This window comes from Rattus rattus, chromosome 5, assembly GCF_011064425.1.
Source record: "Rattus rattus isolate New Zealand chromosome 5, Rrattus_CSIRO_v1, whole genome shotgun sequence".
NCBI classification, from domain to species: Eukaryota; Metazoa; Chordata; class Mammalia; order Rodentia; family Muridae; genus Rattus; species Rattus rattus.
In genome coordinates, this window is record NC_046158.1 from 65,757,421 (window position 1) to 65,767,828 (window position 10,408).

The following is a 10,408-nucleotide window of genomic DNA, read 5'->3' on the forward strand; positions in this document are numbered from 1 at the left end:
GCTGATGTTCCAGTGAGACCTGTGTCCACTTGGTAGAGTTATCCATGAGTCATGGGGCCAGTTGTTGACTTTTTCCGTTGAATGTTACCTGTTAGGTGTCTCATCTAGCACAGCTAGAGTGGAGAAGGAATGAAGAAAAGACAGAAATTGAACCACAGAAAAGCTGGGATCCCATGGTCTGAACTTTGAGATGAGGAAACCTCAGCATCCCAGAAACTCAGCATATTTATATAGAACTGAACAGTGAGGCAGGGTTGTCGCATATAGATAAACAAGGAGGTGGGCTATGTTATATGACTGGATAAAGGACATAGGTTTAGCTAATCTTTCTGGAAGCAGTCTCTGTAGGGGAATAGCCTTCAGGCCAATAAATATGGTTGTTGGCAAGTTGTGGAGGACATTCTGTAGTCACCATGAACACCCATCCTTGGACCTCCGGGAAGGCTTTGCCACTTCCCCCTCGTCTCATACAGAGAAGGCATTGCTGTTCCCTTAGGACTGAGGCTAGGGTCCCTGACACAGATCATGTTAGCAGCACAAATTTATTCAAAAATTCCTTCATCCAGGGTTTCCTCTGTCCCCACAGTTAGGATGTAAAGTAGAATGCTTAGTTCTTCCTAGTGTTGTGCTTCCTACCAATTTCTTCTGCTGGCATAGCAAGTCCCATTAAACTTTTCACAGATTTGTGGATCAAAATATTGTGGAAAGGAGCATACCAATTAATTCAGATTTTTTTTTTAACATTCTGAGGTTTTAAAAATGCAATGTAATTGTGCCAGTATGTTAGTACAAGCACGCAATCCCAGCTTAGAAGTTTAATGCTGGACCACAGAGTAAACTTTTGTCAATATATATAGCTGAATATTGACTAGAATATACCAACTGTGTTTTTATTCTTTGTCTTATATATTGAGTTTTAACCTCCCTAACACAGTTAGAACTGGATAGCTATTTCAGATAGAAAGCCTGGCCCGGGAGGCCTCCACTGGAGTGCTGAAAGACCTGATGCATGGCCTAATCACCTTAATGCTGGATTCTCGGATTGAAGATCTGGAGGAAGGACAACAGGTGATTCGTTCTGTGAACCTCTTGGTGGTGAAGGTTTTGGAGAAATCAGACCAGACCAATATCCTCAGGTATATTATACCCTCCTCAGTAAAGCTTGGTATAGTTTCTTATTGTCTATATGTAGAAATCAGGTAGTCAGAGTTGAGAGTGTGACTCAGTGAGTAGAGTGCCTAGCATTCAGAGTCCTGAGTTTGCTCCCCAGCACTTGTAATACCCCAGCATAGTGGCACTCTCCTGTTATTCTAACACGGAGGAGCATTCCTCTTGGGTGGAAGCAAGAGGATCAAAGTCACCAGGTCAGTTGTAACTTTCAAATTTGCCTAATAAAATGGTTTCTTGGGTTGGGGATTTAGCTCAGTGGTAGAGCGCTTGCCTAGGAAGCGCAAGGCCCTGGGTTCGGTCCCCAGCTCCGAAAAAAAACAAAACAAAACAAAAAAAAAAAAAAATGGTTTCTTACTTTCTTTAAATGAATCATCTATTTCAGGCAAAAACTAGTAACAGTTGGGGGCTGGAGAGATGGCTCAGTGGTTAAGAGCACTGACTGCTCTTCAAAAGGTCCTGAGTTCAATTCCCAGCAACCACACGGTGGCTCACAACCATCTGTGATTAGATCTGATGCCCTCTTCTGGTGTGTCTGAGGATAGCAACAATTTACTCATATACAAACTAAATAAATGCATTAAAAAAACTAGTAACAATATCATTAATTTTTTGAATAAGACAGTAGAGTATACTGGTTATATTTCTAGCATTACCTTTGTCTCTGTCTCTCAGCTACTAATGACCATGAATTAAAGAGAAAAGAATGACAAGATTTATCAATTTTCAAGTAATAAAATCTTAATGATTGAACTTTAATAAGTATTATGATCTGTGAAGTGCATATTCACACTTGAGTTAGTGATTGTAAGAATGAAGGTCTAAGATGTGTCACTGCTGTTTGTTTTTTAGTGCCCTGCTTGTTTTACTTCAGGACAGCTTGCTAGCCACAGCTAGTTCTCCCAAATTCTCAGAGCTTGTTATGAAGGTAAAGTTAAAATGACTTAATCTCTTTTCTTTCAAAGATATAATCATTTTTTTCGTACAGAGGTGGGGATGTGGTTCAAAATAGGGTTTCTCTGTGTGGCCTTGACTGTTCTGGAACTCAATCTATAGATCATGCTAACTGCAAGTTCAAGATCTACCTGTCTCTGCCTCCAGAGTGCAGGGATTAAAGGCATTTGCCATCACCATTCAACTATAGTCATTTTTCTAAAATGTAGAGGGAAAGAAATCTGGATTATGATATTGACTCAAATCAACCAAGTACAGATAAAAAATAACAATTGGTAAGTCAGGCATGGTAACAGTTGTAATTCAGAGGCTAAGGAAGGAATATAGGAGTCAAAACCAGTCTCAGGGGTTGGAGAGATGGCTCAGTGGTTAAGAGTTCTGACTGCTCTTCTGGAGGTCCTGAGTTCAATTCCCAGCAACCACATGGTGGCTCACAACCATCTGTAATGGGACCTGATAACCCTCTTCTGGCTTGTCTGAAGAGAGCGACAGTGTACTCACATACATGAAATAAAAAAATCTTTAAAAAAAACAAAAACAAAAACCAGCCTTAGGTACATAATTCAGTATTATTGAAACAGTGAGGTTGTCTCAAAAACATGTACATATAACTGGACTTTTATTTTCTTTCATTTCAACTTAATCACTAAATTAAAGTCTAATGTCAGTCTGCATGCTGTGATATATACCTTCATCCTAATATCTAGGAGGCAGAGACCTGGCTGTCCTTGAACTCAGAGATCCACCTTCCTAGTGCTTCTTCTTCCTAATGCTAAAATTAAATTACAGCACTAAACCTGGATTCTCCTAAAAATCTTTACAAACAAGGAGAGCAAGCCACCAGAGTGGCTTATACTTGTAATCCCAGCACTTAGAAAGTGAAACGGAAGAACCGGCCTCTCATGCATAGTAAAGTTAGTTCATGCCACCTTCTAGAAAGAAGGCAGGAAGTTTGATAAGGGATTTTTATTATGAGGGAGAGGTATGTACCTTATAATGTTTAGTGTTTCATTACAGTGTGACATTACAGTGCTGGAACTGTATCCTATAGCGGTATAGGATATTTTGCTTCCTTAAATTAGATTGGTTAAGCAATCTAAACTACTCTATTCTCAAGTACTAAAGTAAACTAAGACAGAATTTAAACGTTTGCTTGTTTGTTTGTTTGTTTTTTCCAATATTTAAAATGTCCTTGTCTCAGGGGAGTGGGAGTGAAAACTAGAAAGTTGAGATGGATGGTCACAAGGACAGTATGTCACACTTCAGTGAGGAACATAGTTGAAGAGACTCATGTCTTTAAGTTTTAGCAGCCAAACTTGAAGGACGTGACCAACATTTATATCTTACATACCTGTAATCCCAGCATCTAGAAAGCTAAGGCAGGAGAATTAAATTTAAGGTCAGTCTGCATAACGAGATCTTACCTCAGGCAGAGTCTTGAGGGCTAGGGAAGATGGCTTAGTCTGTAAAGTGCTTGTTATGTACATTGGGTGAGAAGGTATTTGTTTGTAATCCCCACACTGGGGAGGCAGAGACAGTACAGGAGGATCCCTGTGACTTGCCAGCCAGTCCAGCTGAGTCAGCAAGATCCAGGTTAAATGGGAGACTGCCTCATAATTGAAAGTAATAGAGGAAAATACCTGATGTCCATCTCTGGTCTCCAGATATGTACACACACATAGAAATCAGTATTGTACACATAGAGAGCACACACTCATCTAAAGAGCCTTGAATTTGGAAAAATGATAAATTATCTTCATTTTTTAGTCACTCCATTTGTTTCTTATTTTTTAATGGATTGTTGTTATGTGCATTGATGTTTTGCCTTCTTGTATGTCTGTGTGAAATATTGGATCCTCTGGAACTGGAGTCTTCTAGACCAAAGCCAATGCTTTTTGTTTTGGTTTGGTTTTGGTTTTTTGAGATAGGGTTTCTTTATTGTATCTGTGGCTGTCCTGGAACTCACTCTGTAGACCGGACTGGCCTGAACTCAGAGACCCACTTAACCTCTGCCTCCCACAAAGGTGTGTGCCGCCACCACTGCACTGTAGCTAGTGCTCTTAACTGCTGAGCCATCTCTTTACCCCCTGGTTTCTTATTTTAATAGTGTCTATGGAGAATGGTTCGACTATTGCCTGACACCATCAACAGCATTAACCTAGACCGAATTCTTCTGGACATCCACATTTTCATGAAGGTCTTTCCCAAAGAGAAATTGAAGCAATGCAAAAGTGAATTTCCTATAAGGACTCTAAAGACCCTTCTCCATACTTTATGCAAATTAAAAGGACCTAAGGTGAGTGAGAACAACATCTGGTCTCTTGAGTAAATTTAATGGAAGTCATTGCTAGCATTTGAATGTGCTGTCTCCTTCAGATCCTAGACCACCTTACAATGATTGATAATAAGAATGAGTCAGAACTGGAGGCCCACCTGTGCCGGATGATGAAGCACAGTATGGACCAGACTGGGAGCAAGTCTGATAAGGAAACAGAAAAGGGAGCTTCCCGGATAGTGAGTAACCTGACTTCCAAGGGGTGGGGCAGGGGAGTCTTAGGAACCAAAGGAATTAGTCTCTTGGTTTGCTGTTATAACCATTTCTGCCTAACAATTTTAAAACACTTGAGTAGTGAACACATGCTTTTGATCTCTAAAAAAGAGTTTTACGTCTGTGCCCAAAGCATCAGTGGATTACTAAGTAAGTCCATTGTGAGCTCTACTTACCTGGGAGGGAATGAACCAACTCGTCCTCAGAATTGAGGCAGAATCCTTAGACTAGAGTCACTCATAACCAGAATACTAGGATTGTCCTCTGAGCATTTCAGCTCTGGGCTTCCTGCACCAGCAGAACCACACCTGCAAGGCCTGTATTTTGAAATACTTTCTGTCAGCATCCATCGTTTCATTTGCTCAACTCTAACCATTCCTTTGTGTTTTTCAATTTATTAGGATGAAAAATCATCAAAGGCCAAAGTAAATGATTTCTTAGCTGAGATTTTTAAGAAGATTGGCTCTAAAGAGAACACTAAGGAGGTGAGAAGGAAAGCCCAAGGCTGGTATGGTGGCAAATAGCAGTTACAGCACTTGGAAAGCTGAGGTAGAAAATTGCAGTTTGAGATTAGCCTGAACTGTATGCATACTGAGACTATCTCAGAAAAGCAAGCATAACAAAAAGGCAGGTGTTGGGGTACAGTTGTAATCTCAGCAGTCAGGAGGCTAGGGCAGGTGATTGCTCTAAATTTGAGGATAATCTGATCTACCTAGGAACTGTCGAAGTTCTACGCCAGTCAAAGTTATATAATAAGACTTTGTCTACAAAAAACCTGAAGGGGGGGTGGAGGGAGTAAAACTAGAGGAAAGGGGGGTGGTGTGGGGGGATGGAAGGGTTTAAATCAAATAGGTATGGTTTTCTATGTGGAACACTAACTTATATCCATCCCTACCTCTTTCTTTTTTTTAACCAGGGCCTAGCAGAGTTATATGAATATAAGAAGAAATATTCAGATACTGACATTGAACCATTTCTGAAAAATTCCTCACAGTTCTTTCAGAGTTATGTTGAGAGAGGCCTTCGGGTGATTGAGATGGAGAGGGAAAGCAAAGGCCGCATTCCCACTTCAGCAGGTGTGCCTTTTTCTTCTACTTCCAGAAATAAGCCACAATAGTTGCAAGCCACCTACTCCATTAGCATTCTTTTTTTTTTTTAATATTTCTTTATTTATTACTTATAAGTACACTGTCTCTGTCTTCAGACACACCAAGAACGCATCAGATCCCATTACAGATGGTTGTGAGTCACCCTGTGGTCGCTGGGAATTGAACTCAGGACCTCTGGAAGAGCAATCAGTGCTCTTAACCACTGAGCCATCTCTCCAGCCCTCCATTGGCATTCTTGTTGATACCAACTTTATCTTAGTTTGATGAGAACTAAAGCTTCTGGTCTTCTCTTCCTATCAGGAAACCCTTTGGCTCTACCTACAAATCATGTACAGGATCCACTCACACCCCCCATCCCTTTACTTGGGCACCTTGGTGGATAACAGTGTTCTCTCTTACCTGAACTGCACCAGAGTGCTCTCCTGTGTGTTCTCCCTACTCTCACCTTCACTGTTTGTCCACTTTTCCACAGAGTATTGGAAGGAGTTTCCAAGTATTTTCTAGAACACAAAACCTTTGAGTGTCCTGTGTTGTCTGATTCCCTGATACTTTTGGGACCTCAGCTACTGCTCCCAGCCCCACCAACCCCCACACTGTTTCCTTGGGGCCTTTGTGCTGGCTTTGTCATTCTGTTGTTCTTTATGTGGGGATTGAAGCCAAGGCTCTGTGCATGCTCCAGATACACTCTGACACTAATACATTTGTAACCCCGCATTGGCCATTTTATAGACAGTGCTGTTGCTTCTAAAAGAGCCTATTGGCCAATTCCTTAGTCTTGTTCAGATCCTGTTCACAAAGATCTGCCAGCCTCTGCTCCTGGGTGCTGAGATTATTAAAATGGATATGCCAGTACACCCAGCACATTTCCCACTTCTAACATAAATAATAGTATCTGTTATTTGTTTTGTGTCTGTCACTCTCAGCTAAAATTCAAAATCCATATGAGAGGTACTGACGTTGAAATTCAGTTTGTAGAGTGCTTGTTTATTATGTACAAAGAATTAGTTTCAGTCCCTAGTACCCATTAATTGGGCATGAGAATGCATGCCTGTAATCTGAAGAGGATCAGAAGTTCATGATTATCCTTGGCTATATAGAGACTGAGTTACATGAGACCCTGTTAGAGAGAAGAGAAAGAAAAGATCTGCCCGAAAAGGTTTTTACCTGTTTAGTTACCTAGAACAACATTGGCACTCTGCAGTTGTTTTAGGAATGGATTAAATGGATGCACAGCCAAAGTTCAGACTGAGGTTTTACTGTCCCCACAGTGAAAAGTCACTGTGAAAACTGCTGCTCACAGAGAGAGACAAAAGGAAGATAAAGGAGGTTTCAGTTATAAACGGAACCAAAGGCAACTCCAGCTGCCAAAGTTGTTGTCCTCAGGGCAGAGCAGAGCAGAGCAGTCCACATGTGCTCTCTCAAGCTTGATGCCTGTCAGAAGTGTGCGCCTTGTGTGGTTTAGGTCCTCTCTGCATCTGGCTGGCTCAGCTAAAGCTTTGCTCTCCCAGTTACGTTTTGACACCATAAATGACTACTCTACAAACCCATTTAAAGTTCTGCAAGGATGGTAAACCTAACACCAGGTAACAGTAGATCAGTGATTTACCTGGCCACAGAAACTCTCCTTTTCCTGTTCCAGAGTTCTTTGTTGTAGTGGTCTCTTTAAATTTATTTTTATTTCATGTGTGGGTTTTTTTGTCTGCTGTGTGTCTGTGCACCACATCTATGCAGTGCCCTTGGAAGCCAGAAGAGAATGAACATCAGAGCCCCTGGAACTGGATTTAACAGGTGTGAGCTGTCGTGTGGGTGCTGGTATTCAAACATGGATCCTCTAGAAGAGCAGTCAGTGCTCTTAACTGCTGGGCCATTTTGCCAGTCCTTAGACAAACACTCTGTCTCTAGCACTAAGCCATATCCTTGCCCCGAGTTAGGTTTGTTTGTTTTCTGTTATTGCACGTTACACAGGCATCTCTGTATGTGTATGGGCATGTGTGTCATCGCAGGAGCTTGTGGAAGCCCAGAAGGGATGCTGAATGTTGTCTTCTGTTGCTCATTGTTCTCCATTTTATAAATCAGCACTGGGCCTCTGACCTGGAACCAGCTTGCTCCAGGAGTCTCCTAGTTCTGCCTCCTGCATGCTGAGATTGTGGGGCAGCTGCTATGCCTACCCAGCATTTATTTAAATCCTGGAGATTCAGACTCCTGTCTTCACACTCTCCGTTGAGTCTTCTTCAGCCCTATAAGTTAGGCCTTTTAAATGTTGCACTTTATGACTGTTTGCTGTTAGAAGTTTAGGAATTGAGATGAACCGGTGTTGTTCTTCTTCAAGACTATTGATAGATAGTTCCTATCCCTTGTTCTTTTCTGTAGATGTGAAAAACTAGTGTCTGTTATGTTATCCAACCCAACATAATTGATTCTGCCAAATACCCTCATTTTTTTAAGTCAGGCACTCATGCACTCAGAAGTAGCTTAGGGACTTTGGATTGCCTGTGTCAGCCCTGTGATTGTTGGTATTTAAGCCTTCACATAATGAGGGTGTAAGCAGGTGGCCCTTTTGTTGTCAATTCTTAAACTTATAAATGTAAGTTGTGTCTTGAGACCAGCCTGCATCACTAAGTCCAGGTAGATCCTTGTGGGTTTTTTTTTCCACGTTTTGAGTACAGTGGAGATGTTCAGACACTTTCATTTTTTTTGTTGTTGGTAGGGACTTGTTTATGATAAACATATGCTGTGCCACAGAGCCCTAGAAAACTATTGGTTGTCTTTGGTAATAGATTGACCATTGCAGTCTGGAAGTTGGGATGTATGGGTATCTACATGTGCTTCCTTCATTTTCCTCTGTAGGCATTTCCCCTCAGATGGAGGTCACATGTGTGCCCACCCCCACAAGCACAGTGTCCTCTCTAGGTAACACAAATGGAGAAGAAGTGGGGCCATCTGTCTACCTGGAAAGGCTAAAAATTCTCCGGCAGCGGTGTGGTCTTGACAACACAAAGGTATTGGTCCTTTCTTTCTGTGTGGGGTAGAGAGGGGTGACAGGCTGGCCTACAGCAGAGTAGGCTGACCTTGGTACACACTGCTGAAAGCTATATTTTGACTGCTTCCCCTGAACTTAGCCAATGTCTCTGTCCTCTCTCAATAGCAAGATGACCGGCCTCCACTGACCTCTTTGCTCTCCAAACCAGCAATTCCTCCAGTCGCCTCTTCCACAGACATGCTCCACAGCAAGCTCTCACAGCTCCGGGAGTCCCGGGAGCAGCACCAGCACTCAGACCTGGATTCCAACCAGACCCACTCTGCAGGAACCATGACCTCCTCCTCCTCCACAGCTAACATCGATGACTTGAAAAAGAGACTGGAGAGAATAAAGAGCAGTCGCAAATGAAGCTGCCCATCCCTCAGCACTCTGCAGCGTTAGTTTACTAATCTAGAAGTCCTATAGTGTGAAGCGGCCACTGCAGGCCTCATTGTACACAAACTGGTTGTATGGATCAGACTGCAGATGGGGAAGAGCAGTGGCAGCTCAAATGTGCACATGCTCTGCTTCTGGAAGACTGACTGTGGGTTAGGTTAGTGTACAGACTTCTAAACAGCTGCTCCCTCAGCTCAGAGTAGGTTCCATATCTTTTTTTGTTTTGTTTTAATGGCTCATTTGTAAAATTGTCCTAATTTTTCCTAGCTTTCAGCCATTAGAAACTCTTTTAATAGTTCCTTTTGAGTTGTGAGCTCTTCTTCTGTAGCCCTGAAGGGACACTGTATTCTGTATGAATGCATGGCATGAGACAACTAATTTAAGAGTCTTTTATAAATAAAGTTTGCATTAACTATACCCATTTCCCAAGATGCTCTGGGAGTTCTGGATAACTATTTTCTGTCACCTATTTAAGAAAAGCTGGGTCAGTTTATTGAACCCAGGTAGAGGTGAAACTGTTAATAGTCTGCTGAGGTCTACCTTCTCTAAACAAACATATTGAGGTTGTAGTTCCTTTGGAACAGGAAAGACTTGCTGTACTGCTGTCCACATGCAGACCCAAGGAATAGAGAAAGCTCATCTCTCCTTGTTTTGAGGTCTTGGTTTACGACCTTCCTCTGGTCACCTCCAGGTGTGGAGGGATATTTATGCATCCTACTACTTTGCTGTACCAATGACAAGAGATTGTTTTCAGGTGTTGGCTTGGGCCAGCATTTCTCATACCACAAGTGAATTGGGTTCAGTGGTGCATCTGGAAGAGCTTGCTGTTTTTCTGCCTCAATATCTTTTGGTCCAGACTAATTGCGTCATACTTTGGGTTGAGTGAGTACAAAAATGTGAAGATTCACTTCCAGAAAAATGGATGGTCTTCCTCCATAATTAGAAAAGTGCTTCATGAGTAAAAAGTTCTGGGTTCTAGGGGAGACTCCAGGCAAGCTCCGGGACATCTCTAAGGAACTTTCTCTGGAACTAAAAATCTACCTGCCTCTGCCTCTTCAGTCAGTGCTGGTATTAAAGGAATACACCAATAACAACCTGAGCTACAATATATTCTTTTTTATATATGAGTACACTGTAGCTGTCTTCAGACACACCAGAAGAGGGCATCAGATTCCATTACAGATGGTTGTGAGCCACCATGTGGTTGCTGGGAAT

General features: G+C 42.0%; 1 protein-coding gene across 5 annotated transcripts in view; it reads left to right on the forward strand.

Annotated features, from left to right (window-relative positions):
- Nucleotides 1–9,622, forward strand: part of Ckap5 (cytoskeleton associated protein 5) — a 94,655-nt gene extending 85,033 nt beyond the window's left edge. For all 5 annotated transcript variants that reach the window (XM_032903673.1, XM_032903677.1, XM_032903675.1 and 2 more), the window contains 8 exons: nucleotides 949–1,136; nucleotides 2,020–2,095; nucleotides 4,229–4,417; nucleotides 4,498–4,635; nucleotides 5,071–5,154; nucleotides 5,586–5,745; nucleotides 8,626–8,777; nucleotides 8,924–9,622. In XM_032903673.1, the coding sequence (XP_032759564.1) occupies nucleotides 949–1,136; nucleotides 2,020–2,095; nucleotides 4,229–4,417; nucleotides 4,498–4,635; nucleotides 5,071–5,154; nucleotides 5,586–5,745; nucleotides 8,626–8,777; nucleotides 8,924–9,166 (1,230 nt within the window). In that variant the 3' untranslated portion in view covers nucleotides 9,167–9,622. The remainder of the gene's footprint in view (nucleotides 1–948; nucleotides 1,137–2,019; nucleotides 2,096–4,228; nucleotides 4,418–4,497; nucleotides 4,636–5,070; nucleotides 5,155–5,585; nucleotides 5,746–8,625; nucleotides 8,778–8,923) is intronic.
- Nucleotides 9,623–10,408: the final 786 nt, after the last annotated feature.